The following is a 26234-nucleotide window of genomic DNA, read 5'->3' on the forward strand; positions in this document are numbered from 1 at the left end:
CAGCAGATAAAGACTGTTAGTTACAAAGCTATTGACGGATGCTAATGAACAAAAGAAAGATGAATAAGCAGCGTAGTGGTCTCTTTATTGAGACTTCCTCTTCACTCACTTGCAATGGCCACAGGGATAAAAGTAAGAAGTGCTGTCGTATTTATGAAACTAATATGTACACCGAGGATCTCCTGTATTTTGTTTGTGTAAGCTAACTCTTTTAAACCCTAACCCTGCAACAATTATTTTTTCTGAGAAATGAGAAATACCCCACACAAGTTTTGACTACGGAAGCCGGATTGACTTGAAATTTCTCAACACTCAACAACCTGGCGGCCTTCAATCCAAACACAGGGACATGGGCGAGACTTGTCAACTAGCCATAATTAATTGACCATTCATTGACCATCTGTATTCCATGTACAGTATGCCAACAAAGCATTAGGAAAGTGCTAGGGGGTAACATAAATGTAATTTCCAGCCATAAGTTACAGCATATTCAGGGTACTGCCACAATTTCAATTTTGTAGTAGAGACCTCGGCTACAGCATAGCCCCCACGACCCCGATGAGGATAAGTGGTGTATGGATGAAAAAGTAAAGACCTTTTCAAGACATCTACATGGAAAAATTCTGACTATTGCAGCAAAAAACAAAACACAAACTTCTGGGGTCAGTGAGTTACATCATCTACTTTGCCATCACACGACTTATTTTTTAGAAAACTAAAAAATACTGCAGACAAGTACAATAGTAGGAATTTAAGAAGTGTCTATTTCATTTGTAGTAAAGTTCCTTATTTGGGTGAAGAGCAGATTAAACTAACAATGCTGCTGCTGAATTATTAGCATCAACATCTATCCATCCATCCATTTTCCGCACAGCTGGTCCTCACTAGGATAGCGGGCCTATTCCAGCTGTCTTTGGGCAGTGACGGCGTACAACATGGACTGGTTGCCAATAGTATCAACTGTTCAGATTTCCATAGTTACATTATTCCTTTTTGCTCAATTGTACAATTTTTGCAGTTTTTTTAAAATTTTGTTTCTGAAATGGGGAGGCACACCTCTGGTTTGCGTGCTTCCCTGGGAAGGTAAGGTGTTGCCTGGCGACTGAGGAATGTCTCCAAGCTCTGCCTTCTTGGCACTGTAGCTGGTCAGGGGTTGGGTTGCATTGTGGTGAGTTTATGCACGCTTTCAGACCTGAATTGCAGCTGCACGCTCAAAGGTGGAACCCTTCGCCTTTTGCGACGCTAGTATTTATTATTATTTAATTATTGAATGAATGCATGATGCATGAAGCACTTCCCATCTTTCACTTTTAATCAATCCTCACTCCTAGTCGCTAAATATAATATTCTGCTACATCTTATTTCTTATCTGCACATGCGGTGTGCTATGAAGCAGAGTTACGAAGCGTACTGCCCTGCATACCGTTGTTCATGAGTGAGAAAAAACACTGATATTTCTATTCTGTAGCAGTTATCATTAATAATCCACCTCTCATCAGTACCCAGGCACAACATGCATTGTCTAGTAACATGCAAAGTGCAATAGAGGACTGCTGAGAAGCAGCTGGAGGTGATTCACGTTGAATTTCTCCCCTTGTAGACCAAACATCTCCCAAGACATATATTTAGGAAGAAACCCCCAGTAAGAGAGTGAGAGAAAGGGGTCTCTTGTGGGTTTAGGAGAGAAGATAAATTTTGCCGTGAGACCGTGACTTACCTGAGCCATCTTGAAACTTGAGACAAGCATGTGCTTTTCTGACTTTAGAGACAAACATCCTTTAAGGTGGACACGGCTTGTAAAATTCTTTCCAAAAGGGGAAATCTATTAAGTAGCTGAAAGGTTTATATTAATGTTAGAGTGGGCCTCAGTAGATTGCAAAAAGGCTCAATATGACAAGGTACATTACAAAGTAGGGCCGCATGGTAGACGAGTGGTGAGCATGTAGGCCACTCAGTCAGGTGATCGGGAAGACCTGGGTTTGATTCTCCGCTCGGTGTAGAGTTTGCATGTTCTCCGGTTTTCTCCGGTTACTCCGGTTTCCTCCCACATTCCAAAAACATGCTAGGCTAATTGGCGACTCCAACTTGTCCATAGGTATGAATGGGAGTGTGAATGGTTGTTTGTCTATATGTGCCCTGTGATTGTCTGATGACCAGCCCAGGGTATACCTCACTTCTCGCCTGAAGACAGCCGGGATAGGCACCAGCACGCCCGCGACCCTCATGATGATAAGCGGCATAGAAGATGGATGAGTGGATTGAAGGAACAAAAACCATGTCTGAAGGTCTTAAAGACCCTATGTTATCCAAAAGCGACTGTTTAATGATGTATGTATGTATGACTGTTTAATGTGTATCCCGAGGGCCTGTGTAAGCATAAGCATAAGAAAAAATCTCATCATCTGCCTCACTTCTTTGTTTCAGAAGCGTTCAAATGGTGGCTTTTGAAGTTGCTTTTCAAATCAGGCTTCGCTACACATCTTAAAATGCAGCCTGGAGCTCTGCCAACTATCCATCAGCTCCAGACGTGGGAGTTGTAAGTTTCATCATTTTGTTTTTCCTCAGCGGGTAGGCTAACCTTGCAAAGTTGGCAAAATGTGAGTGTAACATTAGCTCACATAGCTAGATAACATGCTAGTTAACGTATGTGTCCTGTGCCACTGCTTAATGTTAAGTTGTTGTATGTGATAAATGTCATCTATTAGGTTCAAAAAGTGCAGGGATACAGTGTATATTTCAAAAAATGGCAGCAGTCAGAATTAAAAGACATTAACTTCAAGTGTACGTGTCATCTTCTGACTTGTGTGGAATGCGTTCTGAAATAAGTAACCGAGACTTAAAAATCCAACCTGAGGTCTGCTTTGTGTGTTTTACTGCCAGTTCAAAGGAAGAAGTTCAGCAGTAGATGAGGTCATGCTCAAGATGGACAACTAATGACATGAACACCCTTTGGAATCTTCCGGTCGCAGAGGGAGCTACCATATTGTCTGTACCTTCCTCGTGTTCCCCCTTTTGTGTAGAAACCTGTGGAGATTCTGCGATGCCGAGGAGTTTGATGTGTTGCACAGGTGGTTGGAAAAATATTTCAGCTTTTAAACAGCTTGGAGACGACTCCAGCTTCATGTCTGGGTCATAAGGGAGGACTGATCCGAATGATTTTCAAGTTGTTAACCCTGTCAAAAGGTTATTCTTCCATCAGCTTTAAAGGGCCTAGATTATAGTATTTTCCAACAATGTTAAAAACAAGTCAAGAGGTCCCACAATAGTGTCTTGGGCGTGTGTTAGCCAAAATCTAGCCTTAATGCTGAAATTAAGGTTGTTTAAAAGTGCTTATACTAAGCCCTACTTGGAACATACCCGTTCGTGTGTCTGTAGCTTTAATGTTAATGAGCTTGGCTTGTTCATGCCTGTTCTGTGTGTGTATCTCCACTTTATCCACTTTTTGCATATACACTGTATAAACTTGTCCAACATAATAGTCATCACATAAACAGGGAGTGGTGTGGGAGTGGTCAGAATCTCTATCATGTCCATGAGAAAGGATGTTTTTCCTTCACGACTTCTTCAACGCCGACCGCTGTAGAACAACCAGGTTTAGAGACAGCTACTTCCCCCTGGCCATCAGACTGCTGAATGACAAATAAGCCCCTCTACCTGCCCACACGCACAACCACAACTTTAAATTATTGTTATTTATTCTTAATTATTTAAATTATTTGTACAAATTACTGTTTATGCTGTACATTGTTCATATTTGATGTCATCTATTTATTCTCCACATTATTATTTATTATTACACAGGAGCCAGGCAACGACATTTTGTTGGCAATTTCACTGCTGTGTTATTGTGCAATGACAATAAAGAAAGTCTATGTTAGAGCGCCTGTTAATTAATTAAACTTCTTCCAATTGTAGCTATGGCATTTAAAAAAAATTATTACATATTATTATTATTATTACATATTGCACGCAGTGATGTAGGGTGAGCTTCATAGCTGGTGATGTACTGACTCCTTTGGATGTTTTTTTTGTTCATTAAAGGGATAGCAAGAAAAAGAAAAAAATAACAATTCACTTTGGTCAAGAAAATCAATTTGTTTTCAAATACTTGGCCTTAGCTCTTAATTGAATATGACGCAGCCTATCCTTCTCCAGAAAACATTCTGATACTTTGTTGTAAAAGTCTGATCACCTACTGTTGAGCTTGTATATAATTATCTATCTTGGCATTCAAATTCATTCATTAATTCAGCCGAGCATAATAATATCTTGAATGCATTTATGCATTTGACTTGTAACAAATGAAACCGCTGGATTTTCTTCTCTATGAAAGGACGGCAGCGGCAAGCACCTACCAGCTCATGTACGCCCCCACCCCTTCAGGATGAAGTGAGTACCGCAAGTGCCTCCCGTATTACATTTCTATGTATTTTACTGTCCTATTAGTATACAATAGAATGATGTCACACTTGCATTGTGGACATTACGCAGGCTGTAGAAAGTCATGGTGTATAGCAAATGTTTTTGCATTGGTGACATGCTGACAAACTCAAACTGGCAGGCGCACTGCGTCGAGAAGAGACGTTTGCAGCAGCCTCATCTCAGGTTGTGCTGAGAGGCAATTTACTTCAGAACGCTAATAGGGGCACTGTTTAGATTACAGCAGTAGGAAAATCTGAATCCAATCTCATCAGTGGTGCAGCGCTCTGCCTTGAACCCGCTGTGGCTGCTGCTGGTTAGCTGAACAGCACATGTCTTCAGGAGTAACTGAAGTGTGTCTCCCACGGTCTATCCACCTGTAAATGATGTCATCCACAAAACATTCCTCTTCCTCCAAACATGTCACTTTCACTTGATTGAGCTACTTTCAAACTCTATGGCTCATTAAATAAACACATACACAAACCCCTCAATCCTTAAAAGGAGCCACTACTCATACACTATACAATTCCAGGAAAATGCCAAAGGGTCAAGTATCTTTACCAAGAATCTGTTTGCATCAAAGTCACAGTCTTGTTCAGTTATTAAGCAAACAATCACATTAACAGAGGTTGTCCACCCCCAGATGCAAGCCATTTAGTGACTGGACGGGAAAGGCATTCCTCAAGAGAGAGCTGGAAAGAATTATCCTCCACCGTGGAATAATCACGCTCCAATGAGAGGACAGCGTCGCTCGCCATTTGCATTGAATCACTTGGAAGTTGCAACTTAAATGGAGACAAAGAGGTGGGTCCATACCACAGACTCTCCATCACCCTTTTTGGTCGCTAGCCTTGTGGCATCTGGAACAGAAGAATGCTGAGCTTGCATCTGTGTGCTAACTTAAACCCGGTGTCAACATCCTCGCCAATGAGAGGCTAACATCCGTAATCAGAGATCATTGGGAGAGCACAAAAAGCTTGCGACGTCTTGGACTGCAGACTGCAGGCATGACAAAATGTGCAAATCGATTTGCCCTCCTAGCTCATCCTGAATAGCACCTTTGTTTGGGCCTTGATTTCAACCATTAGCAGAGAAGGAGGTCTAGGATTTCACGGTTTACTGCTGTTGCAATGGACCATGTGACTGACACAGACCTTAACATTACTCTATGACAAGACTGACCGAAAAACAATGTTTACCTTCATCAATCTTCATACTGAACACACCCTTTGCTCACAAAAAGTAGGGAAAAAGTCATTTCCCAATGGGCTTGTCTTCATTGCATTGGAGCTCATATTATATAATTAATTACTTTCAGTTGGTGTCAATATGCTGTTGGCCACCTACCACAGAGACAGACAAGAGAAAAGCAATCGCATGTGTTGTATCTGACAGCCAACAAAAACAACCACAACTGCCTATAATATACATTCTGGTATAGTATTTGAACAGAAATGCCTACTGTCTTTCAAAGAACTCTTCATTGACAAGATTTGGAAATGATGACGCGGAACATCTTGGAGAACGACTTGATGAACTCACAGAAACTAAACATGTGAGTGATTCAATAGAAGGGTGAGAGCCAAATGGTGACCTAAGTGTAACCGACGCACCATTGGGGTGTACCCTGTCTTTGGAATAAGCTTTAAAAAAATAAGTATCCATCCAAATAGTTATTAGAGATAGCCCAGATCTTCCATGCTAGCTCAGATCAGCTCTGTGAGCTTGCAACTTAACACTAATAGATAGCCATCACATCAAAACAGTCCCATGCTGGGCGGTATGCATTATTTGGACACAGAGACTGCGGGTCACTGCAGTATGGTGCATAATGTTGACTGAGGATACTTACTGCAGGGTCCACATTTACGGCACATCAACAATACGTGTATTATTTTTCCCACTTCTAGCCATGTATGCAATGATGCTGCAATCTGCTAGACCGGTGCTTCTCTAATAGTGGGGTGGGAATGAAAATATGCATGACGGAAAGTAATTGAGAACCCCTGTGCTGGACTAATCACTATCATGTAGTACCGGCCAATAGAAAGAGTGTAGAGACAGGAAGAGCACAGTATCGTAGATATGTGTAATCTATGTAATTCTAGTTCTCAACTGCTGTAAACAGTCAAAACATGCAACCCTTGACCCATTGACATCCATAATAGAGATTGACTTAAAATTTCACTGGCCATTCTTTGAATGACTTATACAACCTGTGAGGATATCTGTACTACATATGAGCATGTCTTACAAAGCATTTTGACCATAACCCATAGAGGTAACCCAAACGTAATTTACAGTCATGACTGTAGGTACCACAAAATCAAGCTGTCACATAATTTGCTGTTGGCAGCACCATTAGGAAAGACTGGCACAAAACTGCATGGGTTTGGCCGAGCCATGGCAAAGTCTAGAGGACTGATGTTTTGTCAAACATTAAACGGAGGGAGGCATGGGGTACAAAGGAAACTGTCTCACACAGTTTTGGAATTTCTATTCCTTTCTTATTGCCTTTCTATTTCTTTTACGAGTATCATTACTCTATAAACATGTCAGGCCTGGCACTTGTATAAATTATTTCTAGTACAAGATATGAAGAGCCAAAGCCAAAAGGAAATCACAACATTGAGAAAGCATTTCTTTATCTTTGGGCCTGCATGCCTGGACGTGGTTTGGACGATGGCTGTGCAGCCACGTTGCAGCTCTTCTAAATGCAGCTGAGAGGAGAAGCCTGAGGGACGTGACAAAAAGGGCAGAGTACTCCAGATGTAAGGAGCAAGACAAATTGATGTAGCAACTGGTATTATGCACACTAACTCGCCATAACATACTGATTATGACAACAGTGAAGCATTGCCGTTCATCTGTTCCAGTGCTGACTGATCCATTTCCACAACTGTTGAATAATAAGAGTTACTTACCGTTTATATTCATGGCCGGCAAAACCACAGACATCTTTGGGCGACTTCCTTTATTGTGGCTGGTGGCAGGAAGTAGCAGATGATCCTGAGAATAAACAGGACAATTCTCACTTGGCAGAAAGGTCTGTTTTATTATATCAGAAATTAGATGTGATGCTTTCTTCTTCTGATCAAACTGAACCAAAATAAAATTATATGGGCGAGGCAAACAAGACTAAGAAGCTAAGATTCCTCATTTTAGGGTAGTGAAATGATGTGTGCTGAGGTCAGTGGCATTTTTTTCTTACAAACGTCACACTGAGACCAATTTCTATGTTCCAGCCTATAATCAAAACATTTTCCCTCATTGCTAAGCACTTTTTTGTCTTTAATCCCAGAGAGACGATAATTGAAAAGTAATACAGTTAACAGCATTGGAAATACTGGTTCTGTGAGACTCTGAGGAAATGCTTTAATTCGAGTACATAGCACCGATGAAGCACCTATGACATGAATGGGGGTGTAGATGTGTGATGCCATGTTTTCAAAGAGCAATCCTAGTAACATACATGACAATTCAAAGGACAATGGTAAATATTAGTAGCCAAACCCAATATGAAAACCACAGGAGCTACAGATGAGCCAGCAAAATGTGAAAACAATAAATCTTATCTCGAGCACTGTAGTCCTTACAGTGACTCACCCCCACTTGGCATTGTCACACAAATGTATTACTCTTTGGAACTCTTATATTGTTTTGACAAGCCTTTACTTAAGAGGTAAAGAAATAAACTCCAAATTAATTATTCCTTTGAACACATTGTTTTGAGAAGCCTTTCATTAAAGAGGACCTTTGTGCTTTTCCACTTTTCTGACCTATAATTGCGCATTTTGAAGTGAGCCCTGAAAGAAGTTTGTAATGTCTCAAAACAAATGTGCGCACCAATCATGTGGCAAATTTTCATCCAAGACCCAGCCAATGAGTAAAACAGTTTCCTGTGCATATTCTGTTCTTTTGTTATTAGCCATATTGTACTTAATAGCCAGGACAGAGATACATGTCCCCCCTTCTTCATGCATCCATTTCCAGTTTTATGATTTTTATTGTATTTCTCCTTTTTGCCATAACATCCTTTAGATGCTCACTAAGATAAGGTCTCATGAGATTTGAAATCTCAGTTGGACCTCCAAGTTGCTGTCAACTTTAGATGAGCATATTGTGCCTGAAACTTTTGGTTGAATTCCAAATTATACAACCTTTAGGGCAAATGTAAGAGTAATTGAGTTTTAATGTGCTGTACTGCTGTGACAAATGTTGTACTGTACTCAGTATACCACCATTCACGTGAAATGAGTGCTTTCATATTTAAGTAAATAGCAATAAAAAGGCAATACTCACAGTTAAGTATAAATCAGTGTTTCACAACTAGTAGTTAAAATTAAAGGTTTATGGTTTGACATATTCTCCTGGCACTGCAAGGCACAAAGAATAAGCTGGACCTCCTCAATGGGACTATTAAATGCTGCCCCAAATGAGAGGGTCCTTGCCCATGTAGGAAAAGATCAAGTACATGAATGCTCATCATCAAGGAACCTACAGGCTAGACGAGCTGACATCAGAACTTTGGCTGCCATGACGACAGGTACATTTTCCTTGAAATATTTTGGATAAGGTCCTCCATGAAATCACGCAATGTTTCCACAACGTCACCCCAAAATACGCATGATTACATAAAGCCACAGGTGCCATAACATAAAAAAGCAACTGCAGATTTTGGCCTTGTGGAGAGGTACATTTTCCATCACCTCAGCTGTTTTCATACTCAGACAAGGCCACAGGTACTTGCATATCTGTTTAAAAAGTGATCTGGGTTTCAATAGGAATGGGTCGGAACAACATAAAGACCTGAACTGCTGGGGAGAGGACAGTAATAGTATGAAATATCCACTAAGACATATTTTGCCAAGAGGGACAGAAGTTCAAATTGATAGTGATTGGTTTCAAATTCAATCCAGAATCTTGGCATGTTTTTTTAAATCACATCATATAGAGTGGAACAAGAGCCCACCCGCTTTCATGAAATACATAACACCCTGAAACCCAGGAAACAAAATAAAGTCACTTCAGAGCAGAATTAAAAATGTGCCATATTTCTGTAATATATATTTAATAGTATATTTACAATTGTCAGGGTTGGTTCAGTTAAGAAGCCCTGTTACATATTTTTTAGTGACATTTTAACAATGATATTCTACTAATAACACAGTGGTCAGAGTGTTTGCCCCCTTTCTGATTTCTTATTTTTTGCTTGTTTGTCACACTTAAATGTTTCAGATAATGCTCCATAATGTTTCATAATGCTTGTCCGCATTAAGGTCAGGGATGAGCTTGGGCCTATTCCAGCTGACTTGGGGCAAGAGACAGGGGTACACCCTGGAATGGCAAACTTATTACAGGGCACATTTAGACAACCAACTATACACACATTTCACACCTTTGGAGTCTTAAGAGTCTTGAATTAACCTGGGTTGTGGAAGAAAGCCGGAATACTCCCACAGAAACCCCCCCCAGAGATGGTCAAGCGATTCAAAACCTTGAGGCGAGCCAGCCAGTGTGCAGCCACAAATAACACAAAATTAAAATGCCAATATTTGACCCAAAAGAAGTTCTCAATTGGATTCACATTCAGTTGTCCACCAATGTCACTATTGTTCCAGTTGTCACCATGCCAACGCCTGAGTGACAGGAGGTCTTGATCCTTGGCCACCACTTGGGTGTTAAGACTCCCACTGCACTCAGCGAGCCTGATGATGCCTCAGTGTAAAATCATCTCTACCGGTGAAGCATTTAGGGGAAAGCAGGCACTATCAATTTTCTTTGTTTTATATTTCAAAGCATGATGTACCTTCACTGGGCTGTTTCAATGTACTGTCTGACATAGACTGGAGTCATTCAAAAAAGAAATTCTGTTTGATTTGGTTAGCACTTTAAAGCATGATGTTACACTGGGGCCCTCTAAAAATATCTTTCCGAGAATAAAGGACAGCACTAAAACCCAAAGCGATCAAAGAACTGTTACTGTAAGTGATGTCCACTATTAATCATGGCAAGACAGCAAATCCAAAACAGACCCAAAGTCCCGACTGAGGTAAAAACCCTAATGAAGAAAGACTTAAGATGACAAATGAACACATATTCGTGCTGAAAACCTTAAAAACATGATACGAATGATTGAAAATGGGCAGAAAAGGACTGGAAAGGGGTAGTTCCACCCTTGGGTGTGTGAACATCATCCCCGTCCCCCACCCCACTCTCACATTACATTTTTATGTTAAGGAACAGATCTATTACATACTATTTATGATTCATTCATGAGGACTTATTTTCTTTATTAAGTCACTTTATGGACAGTTTGTAGGAAAAGTGATTTTTTTCTTTTATGTGGCGAGTGTTAATATCAGCTTTGGGAGGACAAAAGTAAACTTACCCTGCGGAAAGACACGACGTAGAAAGTGTCACCTCGTCGGTTGATCTCATCAAAGAAGTCATTGTACGTGTGATGGGGTGCGTAGTACACCTGCAGCTCCTTTCCGGGAGTCCTTAGAATATAAGGCACGAAGAAACAAAGGCTTTACCAATAATTCATATTTGAGCTGAAAAAACTCAATGAACATAAAATGGACTTAGTATCTTTGAACTTAAATTGGACTTGAATAAAAATCACAACAAATCACACTATTGCTGAGTGTCTCTTTCCTGACAAAAAAAAACAGAAATAACCCGCAAAGACGCTGAAATTCAGTGTGTCAATGCAGACATCAGCTCATCTGCATATACGGTATACTGCGTTGATTCGCTTGGAGCAACTTCAGGTGTGGAATATGCTGGTTACATTTAATGGGGTGTAATATTTAGTTTAAGCTTGGTCAAAGTACACATTTTGTACATTGTACGTTTAGTGCACAATGAGGTGTTATTCATCGGGAATCACTGAAGCATATGCACCCATTCATCCATCCATTTTCCATGTCGTTTATCCTTATTAGGGTTGGCGGGGTATGCTGGAGACTATCCCAGATGAGAGGCGGGGTACACCCTGGACGGGTCGCCAGCCAATCACAGGGCACATATAGACAAACCATTCACACTCACATTCATACATATCATAAGTTGCATCGTTTTGTATTATTTAATTGTATAAAATTATTTAATTGTATTAAATTGTATTAAGGCGGCACAGCGGTCGAGTGGGTAGCGCGCAGACCTCACAGCTAGGACACCAGGGTTCAATCCCACCCTCGGCCATCTCTGTGTGGAGTTTGCATGTTCTCCCCGTGCATGCGTGGGTTTTCTCCGGGTACTCCGGTTTCCTCCCACATTCCAAAAACATGCTAGGTTAATTGGTGACTCCAAATTGTCCATAGGTATGAATGTGAGTGTGAATGGTTGTTTGTCTATATGTGCCCTGTGATTGGCTGGCGACCAGTCCAGGGTGTACCCCGCCTCTCGTCCAAAGACAGCTGGGATAGCCTCCAGCACCCCCGCGACCCTCGTGAGGAAAAGCGGTAGAAAATGAATGAATGAATGAAATTGTATTAAATTTAATTATTGTATTATTTAATTGTCTCTATCACAAACTTTTTCCATGCAATTATTTGCCACTAGTATTAGATATGTGCGAAGATTGGATTTTCAAGTAAATCCACATGGTAATCTCTTCAGATAATCCTTAAAGATATGAATAGAGAAAAAAATTGTCCTTGAACTTAGGGAGCTGGACCTGTTAAAACAGATTCCCCTTTGTCCTTCACATTTCCTAGCCGGGGGGAAAAAACTATAGGGGGCCAACTAAACCTATTGACTCCATCTGTTCTGATCTGAGAGCAGTTCAGCAGAAAAAGGTTTTGAGTGCCAAACTCTGAAGTCAAGTACTCAGGTCATCCTTTACAATCTGTGCTTCATTAAACTGTAAAAAAGAAAGAGGGCGATGATGTCCAAAAAAGGAGTAAGAAATGTTACCTGCCATCACTGTTCCATTTAAAGAGCCACTTAAGTCAAATACTATTACACAGTATGAACAGTACATGGTGTACATGGTCACGTAATGGTGTTGTGTTGAAGGGACCTTTAGTATGTTTGTGAAATATGACAATTCAGGGGAAACGTTTGAGTTTATAGATCACAAATATGTTGTACTCACAGGTTATTAAAGCAACAATATTTTCCATAATTAGATAGAGAAGACACACGAGCTTGTGAAAAGGAGAATTGAGTCTTTGTTGTTGTCATGGCGACTCCAAGATTACCTACTTTAGTGGGCTATAATACTGGTGGACCAGCTAGGAGGAAACTGACGTGTTTACCATGTACATGGACTCCTCAGACTTTCAACTTTCAAAGAGCTTCACCGTAGCTGCTTCTTTTTATCATAAAACTGAATTGTTTGTATAATAAACAACCAAGACTTTTGTGAATGTGGCACAAATTAATATCATGCATTAACTCACTTGTCGTCTGCTGTTTTTGTGTATCGAACGGTCACAATCTGGGAGCTCTCCGCATCCTTATTTTCTGTTTTCTGTTGGGGGAAAAAAATGCATTAATAAACAAGGCCTGACTCATGCATACCGATTAAGGCTTGTGTTGTATTCTCATGTTAAACCATACCAAAGTTTCAGATAATGAGATTTGCGCAATTGGAAGTGAGCCCTGAAAGAAGTTTGGGATGGCTCAAAAAGCTCGGTTTCAAAATGCGTGGTAAAACTGCCCCTTTGTGATGTCACAGACTTCCTTATATAGTTCATGGTTAGGAAGCACTCTCAATCACAGCAGAGTGGGCATGCCTGGAGGCGGGCATTTAATAAATGAAAACAGACCGTTTTGGCAGGAAACACAAATCAAAGGAAATACAGCTGGAATAGGTACAGATTCTGGAAAATCTAAAAAGTTGTCTGTGCGGGTTATTGTGTGTAGCTGCTCTATAGGAGACCACAATTCAATACAAAGGGTCAAAAGATGAGCATAATAGGTCCCCTTTAAAACATGCCATTTAAGAAACAATGATGGAATTGTGATTTTTTATTAAAATTAAGTCCTCCTGAACGAATGCATTCTTGAAATCTGCTGCAACTGACTGCTGCAAACTGCCCTAACCCCGCAATATTGTTGTATTTACTTTCTCATTTGACTTCTAATGGTGATTAAATACAGCTCAAAATAAATTGAAAAAAGAGATGAAGTGGGGAAGGGAAAATAAGGCCCTCCAAATAAAAGCAATGGCTTAAATAAGAGGTTTCAAATATGCAGATGGGACTTACCAGAATGGTCCTGGAGGGCTTGAGGTGATTGTTACTCGTGCGTCTGGACTTGGTCAGTTGCACTTCATGACGGTGGACCCACCCCCTCAACTCATGGGCCAATCTGCCCATCAAAGCACACATTTAATTTTTTATTACCAATTGAGGGATCCATGTATAATCTTTTTGAAAGGAAGCGCACTCACTCAATACACTTTGTCTGATTAACAGGAGGCTGGCAGGGCGGCGTTGGCCGGAGAAAGTTCAGCTCCCTCACCACCATCAGGGCCTTGTCCTCAGAGCTGCAACATGGCAATCAAATATAGATGAGATTCTACACCTGTTGAAAGGCTTGGAAATATACACTATATGCGACAATTTCATGTTCACACTTTAATGACCCGTTTAAAAAAATGTTTTTCTCATTAGAGAATATGCTTTCAGTGCAACGCTGGAGCCAAGATGGCTGGCAGTCAAACACCCATGGTGAGCAAGGAGAAATCAGCTTGGCTTTTTTTGGAGGCTCCAAATTACTGTGAAATTTATGGATTTGTTTTTATTGGGTACTTTCAGGAATTGCATTGATTACATTTTAATGTTAACCAAGTGTAGAGTTGGCAGTGCTTCCATCACTTAGTCGGGGGAAGATGGTGACGATGCTGTGAAACCTGCATATTGTAAATAGTCACGCCTCTATTCAATTAACCACCAAATCTCCTATAAGCACCAGGTGTGTGGGAGCCAAGAGCCAATAACTGCCTGGGTCGGGTCAAAAAACATTGTCCTTAACAGCTGTGGCTGGAGGCAACCTCCTAATTTGGTACTACCCCACAATATTGCATTAGTTGCAATCTGAAGTATTGCATGTGGTGCACTCTGTGTGCACTTTAAAATGTTAGCAACTCATGCTTATGGTACTGTTGTTTACAATGAACTAATTAGCGTGAATGCTTGATGAGGAGTTTGCTTTTTACTGTCCCTCTTAGAGACCTGATCACTTACGTGATCTTACCTGATCATTTACGCATTTCCAGATACACACAGGTACTACAATGGCACTTATAAATAATGTGTCAATACCTAGGGACAGGGTGACCTGGCTTGGAGGGTGCAAATAAAGGTGAGTGTGATTAAAATCAATGCTGAGCCACTAAGGACCAATAACGACAAGTTGTTAACAGATACACTTGAGATGCTTCCATTGTCTTCCCAGTGGTAGAACAATGCGAATGTTCTTTCTTGAATCTTTGTAAGCATCTATTGCAACAAGACGTTAATGATTGAGTATAAGATAAGGTATGCCTTCATTAGTCCCAAGGGTAAATTCCACATTATATTGCATGAGTTGATGTCCACAGTCTGTGCACAACTGCCAGGGCATCCACCCAATAAATCCCTCCTTTATCTAAGATGATGTGTTGACTAAACCTTACATTCATCTCTGGAGGTCCTCAAAATAGTTCTGTTGGACAACATGTCGGAGCACAGGGGCCTGATCATAACTCACACAGACAGCTTCCTATTCAGGCAAGACCCCCAGATTAAATTTCACCCCCCCATTCTCTGCTGTCACCCCTTCTGTAAATGCTAATGTGTTCCTTCCTGCATCTATCTGTTGTAATGCTGCTAGGTAACCTGATACTACAGGTGACTGACTTGCACACATTTATATCTGACTAAACACAGACGTGGATATTAACCACCTTGCAAAATATAATTTTGAAGACATTGAGGTGACGGTAATGTACCTAAAAAAAAAAAGAATGTTATTGTTGCAATTTTCAAATTGTGTTTAAAATAGAAAGAAAATTATACAAGCCCTTAGAAAAATAAGCCGCAGCTCATGATATAAAGCTGCATGTCAAACAAGCTATGACCCCAATTTCCCACCTTGTTCCTCAAGGCAAAACTTGTGTGTGTGTGTGTGTGTGTGTGTATGTGTGTGTGTGTAGAGCCGTACACATGTTGTAACGAACTGCACCAGTTCAGACAAGGGCCCCTGCCCAGGTGCACCCTCAAATTATGTTGAGCATGTTACCTGTCGGCCACCTTGGCAGAGCCACTTCCATGGGGCTTGGGGTCCATTTCTGTGGAGAAACCCAACAAGTGTCTGCTGTGCTGCACTGATACAACCTCCAGCCCGGAGTCTGTGTTGCCCTGAAGCTGACTGATGAAGCCGGCACGTGGGTGAGCCAAAAACAAAAAAAAGGAGAGAGGAGAGGTGAAATTAGGACACTTGAGGGAGAGAAAATGAAATTCCAAGTGGCCCTCATCCTGTGCTCACGAGGAGGAAGGTTTTTGTTTTGCTTTAAGCCACAAGCCCAACAGTGTATTCTTGAGCTAGACTGAGTGATCCAAAGCAGACTGAGGAGCACACGTAGTGTCCTTTCATGCTTTTACAACACTAGGTGGCATTTTCATTGTGGGCATATTTTACATTCCTCAAAACTCACAAGATGTAAACAGGTACTGACACTCACAGCTGCATTGCAAAAAAAACAAAAAAAAAGTTTTTCTAAATGCTGCAGTGCACACAGAGAGAGCAGCTTATCAACGCCAAAGAAACCAACTTGCATCCTCACTGAGAGACTTCAACTCAGGAGAAAAACATTTTTAAAACATGACATCAGAAAATTTGTTACAAAAAAATCCCACCACACAAAATGGGCGGAATTTATATATTTTTGCTGTGCTCCACTTGTATATAACCCATCTTTATTTGTCAAAAAAGGTAGCGATAAACACAACAGATGAAAAGGACTGGTCATGTGTCATTTATGCCACTGGTAGAGCGTGATATGTTTTGTTCTGACGTTCACAGTGGGTAAAATGTTTACAGCCATTCCAACCTCAGTAGGGTTGTTCTAAGGTTTTTTTCACCTATTAGTCACAAAGTTACATAAACTTTGGCTGGAAGATCAGAGAGAAGTTGCAAAGATGACTTAAGGAACATTTGTTTCCTTCATGTGAGAACAATTTGACTCATCCTCAGACAAGGACACATACAGTATGAGTACCACTAAATTTGCATGCTTCCTGGATTAACTGCAACATACTGTCTGCATCAACTGATTTGCTGTAATCATAGCAAAGTCTAAGCTAAACTAAAAGTTGGTCTGTGATTTGATGAACTGCTTTTGTGTGAACAGCCTGATTCAATAGGAAACCGTTCTCACTGTTTTCAATTAGTCTTTGGAGAATGTCTAACATGACATGCACAAGTCCCACAGTGAGTCATAGGGATTCCCATTTATTTCCTCTGGTGATCACATTATTGTGAAGTCCACCATAAATTACACCTAGCAGGAATATAGAACTTACAATATCTGAATTTTTTTCATGAAATAAACAACCTACAGTGCAAAGTGTTACCTTATTGGTCCAACATTCAGCACTAAGAAGACCAAGACCACCATGAGACACACCGCTCGCCTCTTGGGAGCCGTTGACTTCAGCACTGAATTCTACAGAGGGGGGAAAAAAAAGAAGGCAAATTGTCAATTGTCAAACATGTCAAAGGCAAGCTGTGAATAAATGTGTGACTTAAATAGTAACTCATATTTCAACAAGGGTTTTTTCAATACAACAGTTATTAATGTGCATCTTTTCAAGGGACAGCAATACAGAAACTGCACTTGGATATACTTTTGATTAGTTGGTGTGATAAAAGCCATTACTGTCTACATAGCTGACATCACAAATATAGTATAGTTGAAGCATAGTTGTGGTAGCATCATGATCTGGGCCTGCATGAGTGTTACTGGTGCCGGGGAGCTGCGGTTCATTGAGAAGAAACATGAATTATGTGAAACACGAACACTATCTTTTCTGTGCATTCTAGAGATATAAAAATCATATACAATGTGCCAGCACATTACTGCATGTAATGGGAAACACTTATTCCGCCAATAAAGAGGTAAGAAGGCTCCATTTTCATATATATGTGACATGCATATTAACCATCAATTCATGATGGACTCCTCATCATGGACCACCTGGAATCTGAATTCATATTGTTTATACAGGACTGGTTCTTTAACAAAAATTAATTAGTTAATTAGTCAATTGTAATATTTTGAACAAAAAAAAAAACATTATTGTACAATTAATTTACCATGCATGCATATTACTCTACAAACATGTATCAAATTAAATATAGGTTTGTGTCAAATAGTACAAAATTGTGTACTTATGTACCACTCACATATGTGCTGTTAGGTCAGGTAACAAAAGGAGGTTCGATATTTTAGACTCTGACATGAAGTGCTCTCAGCAACGTCACCATTAAATTAACGGTTTTGCAGGTTCATGTTCTGCTGGTTGTTGAAAAACATTAAATAAGTGAATAAATAAATTTGTATTGTGATAATAAAATTACAGACGCAGCAGTGCCACGACACAGCGGTAGCATTCTGACCTCCCATGCAGCCCACCACCTCAGCTTCATAAAATCCTATGGGAAAACTCGGACTTTGTCTCTCAACTGACTTGGGAATGCCTCAGGAAGCGCCGGGAGTAACTGGATGAAGTGGCCAGGGAGAGGGAAGTCTGGGCTTTCGTCCCCCAGATCAATAAAATGTACTATAATTGCTTGCAGCACATGTGGTGATCTGATGAGACACAACTGTGCCACGACAAAGTGGTTGGGAGTGCTCTAAAATACATCCAAGTTTACGTTACATAGCATTGTCCCCTGGAGTAGATGCAATAAAATGTTTGCTGAAATATGAAATGAATGAAATACTGTACTGTATAAACTGTAGCTGTGCTTTGAACTGAACTTCCAGATGCTCACCTCACTCAGCAGGCCTTCCAGTTGCTTCCTGAGGTTGCCGTTCTCATTCTTCAGCACTGCGTTCTCAGTCAGAGCCACTTTCAAACGGGCCTCCAACGAGAGCAAATACTCTTTCTTCTTTTTCCGAGATAGGGACGCTGACTCGCGGTTCTTGATCATGCGCTGCTGCCTTTGGGACAACTTCGACTGAGGTTGGAAAAGTTGGACAGACAGAAACAGAAGGGGGGAGGGAAATAAAAAGAATAACACTTAAGATGATGACTCATGTCACAAGATTCATCACATCTGGATGCGTTTGGGGAGCAGCTATCCAAACAGGCAAAATATGGCAGTATTGAGTGAGAATGCAATGAATGCCACCTGCTAGGCAATAGATCATTAGCTCCTCATACTGCTATGACATCATGTTTATATATGTTGGTTTAAAAAATACCATTTCATTCCTATGATTAATGTCCCCAGTCACTTACATACGTAGATTTCATATCTAAAACACAAAGCCCAAACATCTGCTCTGTGGTTATCCTTCCTCTGAAGTGAGACAAAACGAGCAGAAAAGCTGGAATGAGACAAAGACACACGAGATAGTGGGAACGTTTACTGCACATGACGGGAGTATTAAATAGAAATGTTCAAGATGTCTGTCAAAGGGTTCATGACACCTCAGCGCCCCCTTCATACCCGTCAAAGAGCTCCTAAGTGCACGTGATAAAGCTTCTGCTGGTGGAATATTTACATCCAGATGCTCTGAGACGTTGCAGAGGTTTCCTGCAGTGTCTCTGTTGTCTTTGTGGGGAAAAATGTGTTTATGGAGGGTGTCAGCATTTGAGGAACGCGCTCATATCAAAGACACGCAAACTCCAAAATCTAATATAGGTCAAAAATGCAGAGCCACAGCTGAACATACAGAAGAATCTCAACAGTTAAGTTCCTGTAAACTTTGGATGTAAAATTCAGAAATCCACCAAAATATTGAGTGGTTTTATTACATGCTTGAGTTCCAAGATCAATGATGTTTCTGTAAAACTGAGGACGAGCCTTAATGAGGGGTGTAATAAAAGAACATGAGGAGACTATAGACTGAACATTTTCAAAAGCAGTATTATTTCCTATTGGAGGATTGGGAAATGTAAACAAGTTGGCAAGTTGACTAGCAACCCACTGTGTTAAAAATCAAAGGCTGTGATAGCTTTAATAACAACATAGTCTTTCACATGTAGTTCTTTTCTAAGTAAACTAATAAATAAACTAATAAAACATTTTCCTGAGTGTATAAAAGTGCAATAAAAAGTTTTCTGTATGCCAATTTCACCCAACCACACCCCTCCTCTGCCAAAACACCTTATTTGATCATCCAGCTCCCTCTACTAACCTACTACCCCTATATACACACACACACCATCCCTGGGGTAAAGCTGCTAAAATCTCAGGACTAATAGCCCTGCTGATGATTAAGTTATTTGTGTTCCGTCTCCAGAGAAACCCCTCAAGTCTCCCGGCACTCAATCTGGGAGTCGTGCCACAGGACCGGGCCTGGGAACGCCGTGAGTACATATTTACCATGGAGTAGAGGATGGAAGGGGTGGAAGAAACATCCAACTACAGGGACATTTTTCAGGCAACTTCACTTTCACAGGTGACAGCCTGACAGTGACACTGTTTGCTGTTGAAAATAAATGAATATGGAAAACACACATTTTTTGCTATGAACCCCCTTTTATAGAACACAAGGTGTTAACAGCGGTCCTTGGATTGTGCACTCATGTGTTTTATTGTGTTTAAGCAGACAAAGTGCTACCAATAGAAGACAGTATGGTTATGTCATCGGAATGGGAGTGACCTCATTTGACAAGTTGCAAAAATGTCTGTGGACTTTACTGGAAACCATAAACATCGATCATGGTGGCCTGCCTGACTGCGCTACAGGTGAGATGACAGTCAAGCCTTTGCAGCCAAAGAGCGTGACATAAATGCTCCAATTAAAGCACAACTACAGAGTCTTCTGTAGTTGCTGGGGGCGTGGGCTACAAAAGTAAATAACAGCTGCCCTCTGCAATTACCGCCTGGTCAAAAAACACTGGCATTAACAGGTGTGGCTGTAGGCAACTTTGCTTTGCCGTGTACAGTCACCCCTCGCTACATCACGATTCAAACATCACTCCCTCATGCAGTAGGGTTTTTTTCTGAAATGTATTCATAAATGATTACAGTTTCATAGTTAACTATGGGCTATTATTAGTTTTGTTTTTTTAATATATTTTTTTTATTTATTTAAGCAAATTGTACATATTCTTTGTCCAAAGTGAGCATTTTCCAGCATAAAAATGTCTAAATGAACTAAATTTTAAATGTAACGTCTGTGCAAAAGTGAAAGTTAAGCTTGAAATGTATATTTTCACAAAAAGCAGTTTTTGTCCCATTTCATGTTGAGAACTGATATTTTCCTGAAACCTAGCTATGTCCTACTGTGGATTACTAAAGAATGGAAAATGGTAAAAAAAATGGTAATGGTAAAAAAAGGTTTTTCTTCTGATAAAAGGCGAGAGACAATCTCAGTTTATCTTTGTGTGCGCTTTAAAATGTTGTTGATGTGAAATTCATGCCTGTTACACTACTGTGGTTCGCTCTTGACCATAATGTCATACCATAGTGACATACTTGTTATGAATGTCACATATACCATGGGGTCAAAGAGCTATGTTATCCTTTCCACTTTGTCATGCACTCCAAATAATTTTTAAACCTTCAACTTATTATAAATAATAATTTTCTTATTCTGTAATTATTGACAGCTTCTGCTTAATGCAGTGCCCCCAACTGAGTCAAATAAATGCTATGGATTATTGGTGAATGTTTCTAGCAATTATTATGTATAATTAAAATAAATTTTATGTTCTTTGTTTAAATGCATTGGAAGCTGATTATTTCATTTTATTTTATTTATTATTTTCTGATTATTTTATTTTCTGCACAAGCTTCTTAGCACAAAAGTGGTTTAGAAATGTGCTGTATTACAATAATGAATTGTATTTTTTTAAATATTTTGCAATAATAAAAGGCAGTAAGCGGTGAAAAAAGGGCAAATCATTTCATATTATTCATTATTAAATTTAAAAAGTAGTACACACAGTAAGACGATCAATGGAAAAATAGGTCCATAATCTCTTCGCCTTGCATATGTTTTGACACACTTCCAAGATGCAATATTAAATTACTGATAAACAGCCATTCGGGAGCAAGAAAGTCTTTATTTAATCATAACTCATGACACCCTATAACTGGGGTCCCCCTTCTGTAAATCCCCTAGTTCTTACAATGACATATCTGTGTAATCTGCATCTCATTCAGGAGCAGCCAAATCCTCCAGCTGCGCAAGAGCTCCATAAAATAGTCCGGACCCTGATCCCTGATGGCCGTTTACAGCTGTCGCAAATGCTTCATCCTGCACAACACCTGTCTGAGGCATGTAATCGTTAGCAGCCTTTTAGTGCTACTAAGTTTATATAACCTACCTATAGGTTACACTATAGTACAACACACACGCATCGGACGTATAGTAGATAGAAACACTTGGAGCGGGAAGGCATTCGACATTATACATGTATGTGATTCAGTCCACCACAGGCTTCATGACAAGTCAGTTTAAAGTCACCACCACCAGCAAACAGTTTATGTTATGATACATTCCAGCTGTAAAATATAGCACTTTTTCTTACATCTCTCTGGAAAGCCTTTATTGCATATCTTGAAATAAGGCCTGAAGCTCTACCAGCAGTCCTAGGCTAAACTCTCTACAGGCATTTCCATACTAAAAAGTGGATAAAATCGCTCTTCTTGGAGACACACACACACTGTTAAGAGACACAACTCATTAGGATTAAAGCTACTGACATACAAAACTGCGTATTCCCAGTAGAGTTTACTAAAGGCACTTTTATTGGACAACATATCTCCAGTACACTATTGTGGTACCTCTGAGACTTATTAAACAAACTGAGGTGAAGTTTGTTCTGTCCAATTTCCCTTACAATTACTGTGCAATGTCCCGAACCTTTCTATTGTAAGCTTTATTGACTTGGTTACAAATGGCATAGCGTTGTGTTTGTTTTGGCCTCCAGGAAATGGAATTCCTCCACACTGGTTTCGGGGTCTCTGCAGACTCCATTAGGTCTATTATAATTGGAAAACTATTTTCACAGCTTTGAATTGAGTGACGTTTAAAAGACAATTTTGTGTAATTTCCCTTGAGCTTAGTCAGTCAAAATACAATCCATCAAGGTCAATAAGGCAGACCACTAGATCAAGTTGTTACTGTCTACAGGTAATGCCAAAGATCCAGGTCCTTCAGCTGTCATCACACTTATCGTTGGTTCTTCAGAAGAAGACACCATAACAGAATAGACTGATGAAACATTTTTATAACATGGATGCCAAACTAAACAGCCCAAAAGGAAAACACACAGCGTGGAAATCTATCTCCTAGAAAAGAACACGACCAACAGAGCTGTGAGAACATTTCTCAAAATCATCGCAAAGGTCAGAATAGAGCCTGCCATTGGGAAATGTGGCATTGTGGACCCAAGCCCGAAACAACACAGAGGGTCTGTGTATGGGAGGCAAACAGTCCTGACAAGGGGGGAGAAAGATTTGTAGTTGAAGTTCAAACAGTAACAATGAGGCGGATGTACGTACATGTCATTGCACAGATGGAGTATAACTGAGTATCTGAAAAAGGGCAGGAAAGTGTGTATATTGCACATGATATGACAACGCCAGGAAAAGTGATGATAACCATAGAAGTAGATATGGATATACAGAACATAACAGTAATAGCACAGAGCAGAGTGGCCAAGGTTTCCACCATATACACTGCCATGACAAAATAAAAGCTGCCACACCTTGTTTGTTTCTTTCTGCTTTTTCCTGATCACACAGTCGCCACAGATTATCTTTTTGATCCACATACTGATTTTTGGCTTGAGCCCTTTATATTCCAGATGCACTTCCTGACAAATACCGATGATGCTTACTAGTAGAGATTCCGTTTTTTTTTTTTAACTTGAAATAAAACAACAACAACAACAAAAAGCAGTTTGGTAATTATGAGCCCTTGATAAATTGACATAAGTGTATGCGCCATTTGTTAGTCCCTCTGTGCCGGCTGGATGACAAGAGGTTTCACTTTGCATTGGCTCTATGCATTGGCTCTATATGAAACAAAGACAGAAGAGAGTGAGCATCTTCTCAGCTATTAAGCCTCTTTCTGCCAGTAGCGGGGCCACACCAGTCCTAGCAGTTACACGAATATGAATGAATGCACAAATGCACAAAGACAGTTCCAATGTCAACGTGCAGCGCAGCCTTCTTCGTGACAGTTAACACTTGCTGAGGCTTGTCATGTGCGGAGTAAATATTAAACGAAACAGCGCACATTCACGTACACAGCTCAAATATTACACCCTATGATAATTTAACAATACACAACATAACCATGTCTGTGTATAGGTTTTTTGAAGTGGCTGGGAAAACTTCCTGTGTCCCAGAGTGCTTTGCTGTGCAGTTTTTGTACAAAGAAAGAGCTGGAAAGCACATGGTTAGAGCTCACATAATAGCTGGTTAATATTCTGCATTATACGTTTGTAATGTATTGTCTGTTTTTATCCACCTATTGTGTTGCTGTGTGTGTGTAGTTCTTTTGACAACAGGAGTAGGAATTGTGTGTGATGTGGTGACACTCCGCAATTCGTAGCTAATACAGTATGGTATGCCTCACTCAGGTCCACTACTCTGAAGCACCATCTAGTGGCTCAAAAGCAACATGACACAATGATCTTAGAATGATAATCTTAATTATATATATTTTTAAAAGATGAAATTATCGAATATCAGATACATTTACATCACATCAAAAAAAAATCAGATCTCACAATCGCTTGGCGCTATTACCTCTCTGTTGCTATCACTGTGTGCTACCGTTTATTCATTGTGGTGTATGTGTTCCACAGCGGATGAAGACTGCTGCAACGCGAGACTCTTGCGGTACATCCATGCATGTAAACACTGCAGAACGCATAAGCGGGAGTGCACAGTGATACGAACAGAGAGGTATTTTTGTGATGCAAACGTATTACTCTTTTGAATGCATATTGTTTTGAGAAACCCAACTCTTTACTGAAATGAACCCACAAACTAACCGGAACTGTGTTCTACATCACCGAAATCCAACCAGAACTGGGCTCACAAGACCAAGATGCACTACACTGCTGATTGGGATGTCATACAACTTCATGTCAACAAATTTTAACTCTGAATTTGAATCTCTTTCAGGTCAAACGTCTTAAGGGGTAAGAAGTTTGTGAACTGCTTTAGTGAAAAGTTGTGTCTGCCCACTCTGGCATATGTGGTGGAAAACCGTTGAGTCATAACTTCTACGCTTCAGTTTTAGAACCCATGAACACTACTCACATCATCATCCGGAGAAGGGCTTCGAAGTGTGACGGAGACCACGGGTGGAGCAGCGACAGGCCTGTCCTGGCCCAGGGATGGCATGGTAACCATGCTGCCAGTGATAGCCTGGGGGGTCTTGATTTGTAGCAACTGACTTGGTTGAGAAAGCATGACTGGCTGACCTAAGAAAGGTAACACATGTTGCAGCATGTTAGCCATGTGTTTAATGCATTATGTTTCGGGCTGTCAAATGTCTTTTTATTTTTTTTAAATTAATATTTAAATGTTTTTCAGATTCATCACCATTTTCAAATGAATTAATGTTCACGATTTCCAACTGTTTGAAATATCCCAATTTTTAAAAGGTACTTAAAGTTTTAATTGGTCTGATTATTTAGATTACACAAATATTGACTAACGACACAGGCTTCATGCACTTTTTATGGCTGGCACAGGACAGTTAAACTCCAGAATAATTGACACAATGTTACATTAACCTCTTTCATAGCTATTACTGTCTATTGGATCTTAGGAGACTGTGCGTGTGTGTACTTAATGAAGTGACTGATGACAGTAATTTGTCTTGTCATATCTTAACAAAAATATAATGTAGGTATTGGATTATATTAAGTAGAAGCCTCATCAGTCTGTTCTGTTTGCTGCAGATGGCACAGAACTTCCCTCACCACGGCTGACCTCCATTAACCTCCCTCGCCTTTTTAACGGCCATCACTATGTTTACAGGTGGAAGAGATGTTTACTGTCTATGACCTATGGTCTTTGACTTCCACATTCCGAGTGGAGCGGTGTGTCATAAATGTGCACGTGTGGTTTAAAAACATGCCACATCCTTGAATGGAGCAGTTCGACTAGTGAGTTTGGTTCAAAACTGAAGACAAACATTTTTGCAGCAAAATTCTAAAACAACAAAAACTTTTTGAATTTTGTAGCAAGTCCTTAAAATACAGCAGGAGGCTCCTCTTATTTATAGGATCTTGACTAGCATTTTTGCATTGTCTTAGGTCTTGAATATGCATCACACATCAAGGAGACGGCTGGTAAACAACAACAGAATATCACGAGAAGACATACTACCAGTACGTATCAGCAAATTCTACACCAACAACAATAAAATCATCTTGGCCAAATAAATGTCTGTACTCTCTGCAGTTGAGTACATATAACGACACAGACAAGACATGGAATAGGTACTGCCTGCAGAGCATTACAAAGGGAATGGGGACGAAAACAGTCACTTTTAAATGTGAGCTAACAGCACCCTCTGTTGGATAAATAAAATCTGTAATTTGTGAAAGTTAAATTCAGGTTTAAATTAAGTTTATTTAAAAATTACATAATTCCTTCTCTTT

General features: G+C 40.1%; 1 protein-coding gene across 3 annotated transcripts in view; it reads right to left on the reverse strand.

Annotated features, from left to right (window-relative positions):
• Positions 1 to 26234, reverse strand: part of atf6 (activating transcription factor 6) — a 32344-nt gene that overhangs the window by 1213 nt on the left and 4897 nt on the right. For 2 of the 3 annotated variants that reach the window (XM_058072187.1, XM_058072189.1), the window contains exons 7-15: positions 24883 to 25046; positions 18418 to 18603; positions 16995 to 17086; positions 15661 to 15789; positions 13829 to 13924; positions 13644 to 13746; positions 12834 to 12904; positions 10814 to 10925; positions 7347 to 7431 (exon numbers count right to left, since the gene is read on the reverse strand). In XM_058072187.1, coding sequence (XP_057928170.1) covers positions 7347 to 7431; positions 10814 to 10925; positions 12834 to 12904; positions 13644 to 13746; positions 13829 to 13924; positions 15661 to 15789; positions 16995 to 17086; positions 18418 to 18603; positions 24883 to 25046 — 1038 coding nt within the window. Of the gene's footprint in view, positions 1 to 3; positions 7157 to 7346; positions 7432 to 10813; positions 10926 to 12833; positions 12905 to 13643; positions 13747 to 13828; positions 13925 to 15660; positions 15790 to 16994; positions 17087 to 18417; positions 18604 to 24882; positions 25047 to 26234 lie in introns of those variants that run through there. The other variant, XM_058072190.1, reaches the window with a different exon arrangement.

This window comes from Doryrhamphus excisus, chromosome 5 (genome assembly GCF_030265055.1).
Source record: "Doryrhamphus excisus isolate RoL2022-K1 chromosome 5, RoL_Dexc_1.0, whole genome shotgun sequence".
In the NCBI taxonomy this organism is placed as follows: Eukaryota; Metazoa; Chordata; class Actinopteri; order Syngnathiformes; family Syngnathidae; genus Doryrhamphus; species Doryrhamphus excisus.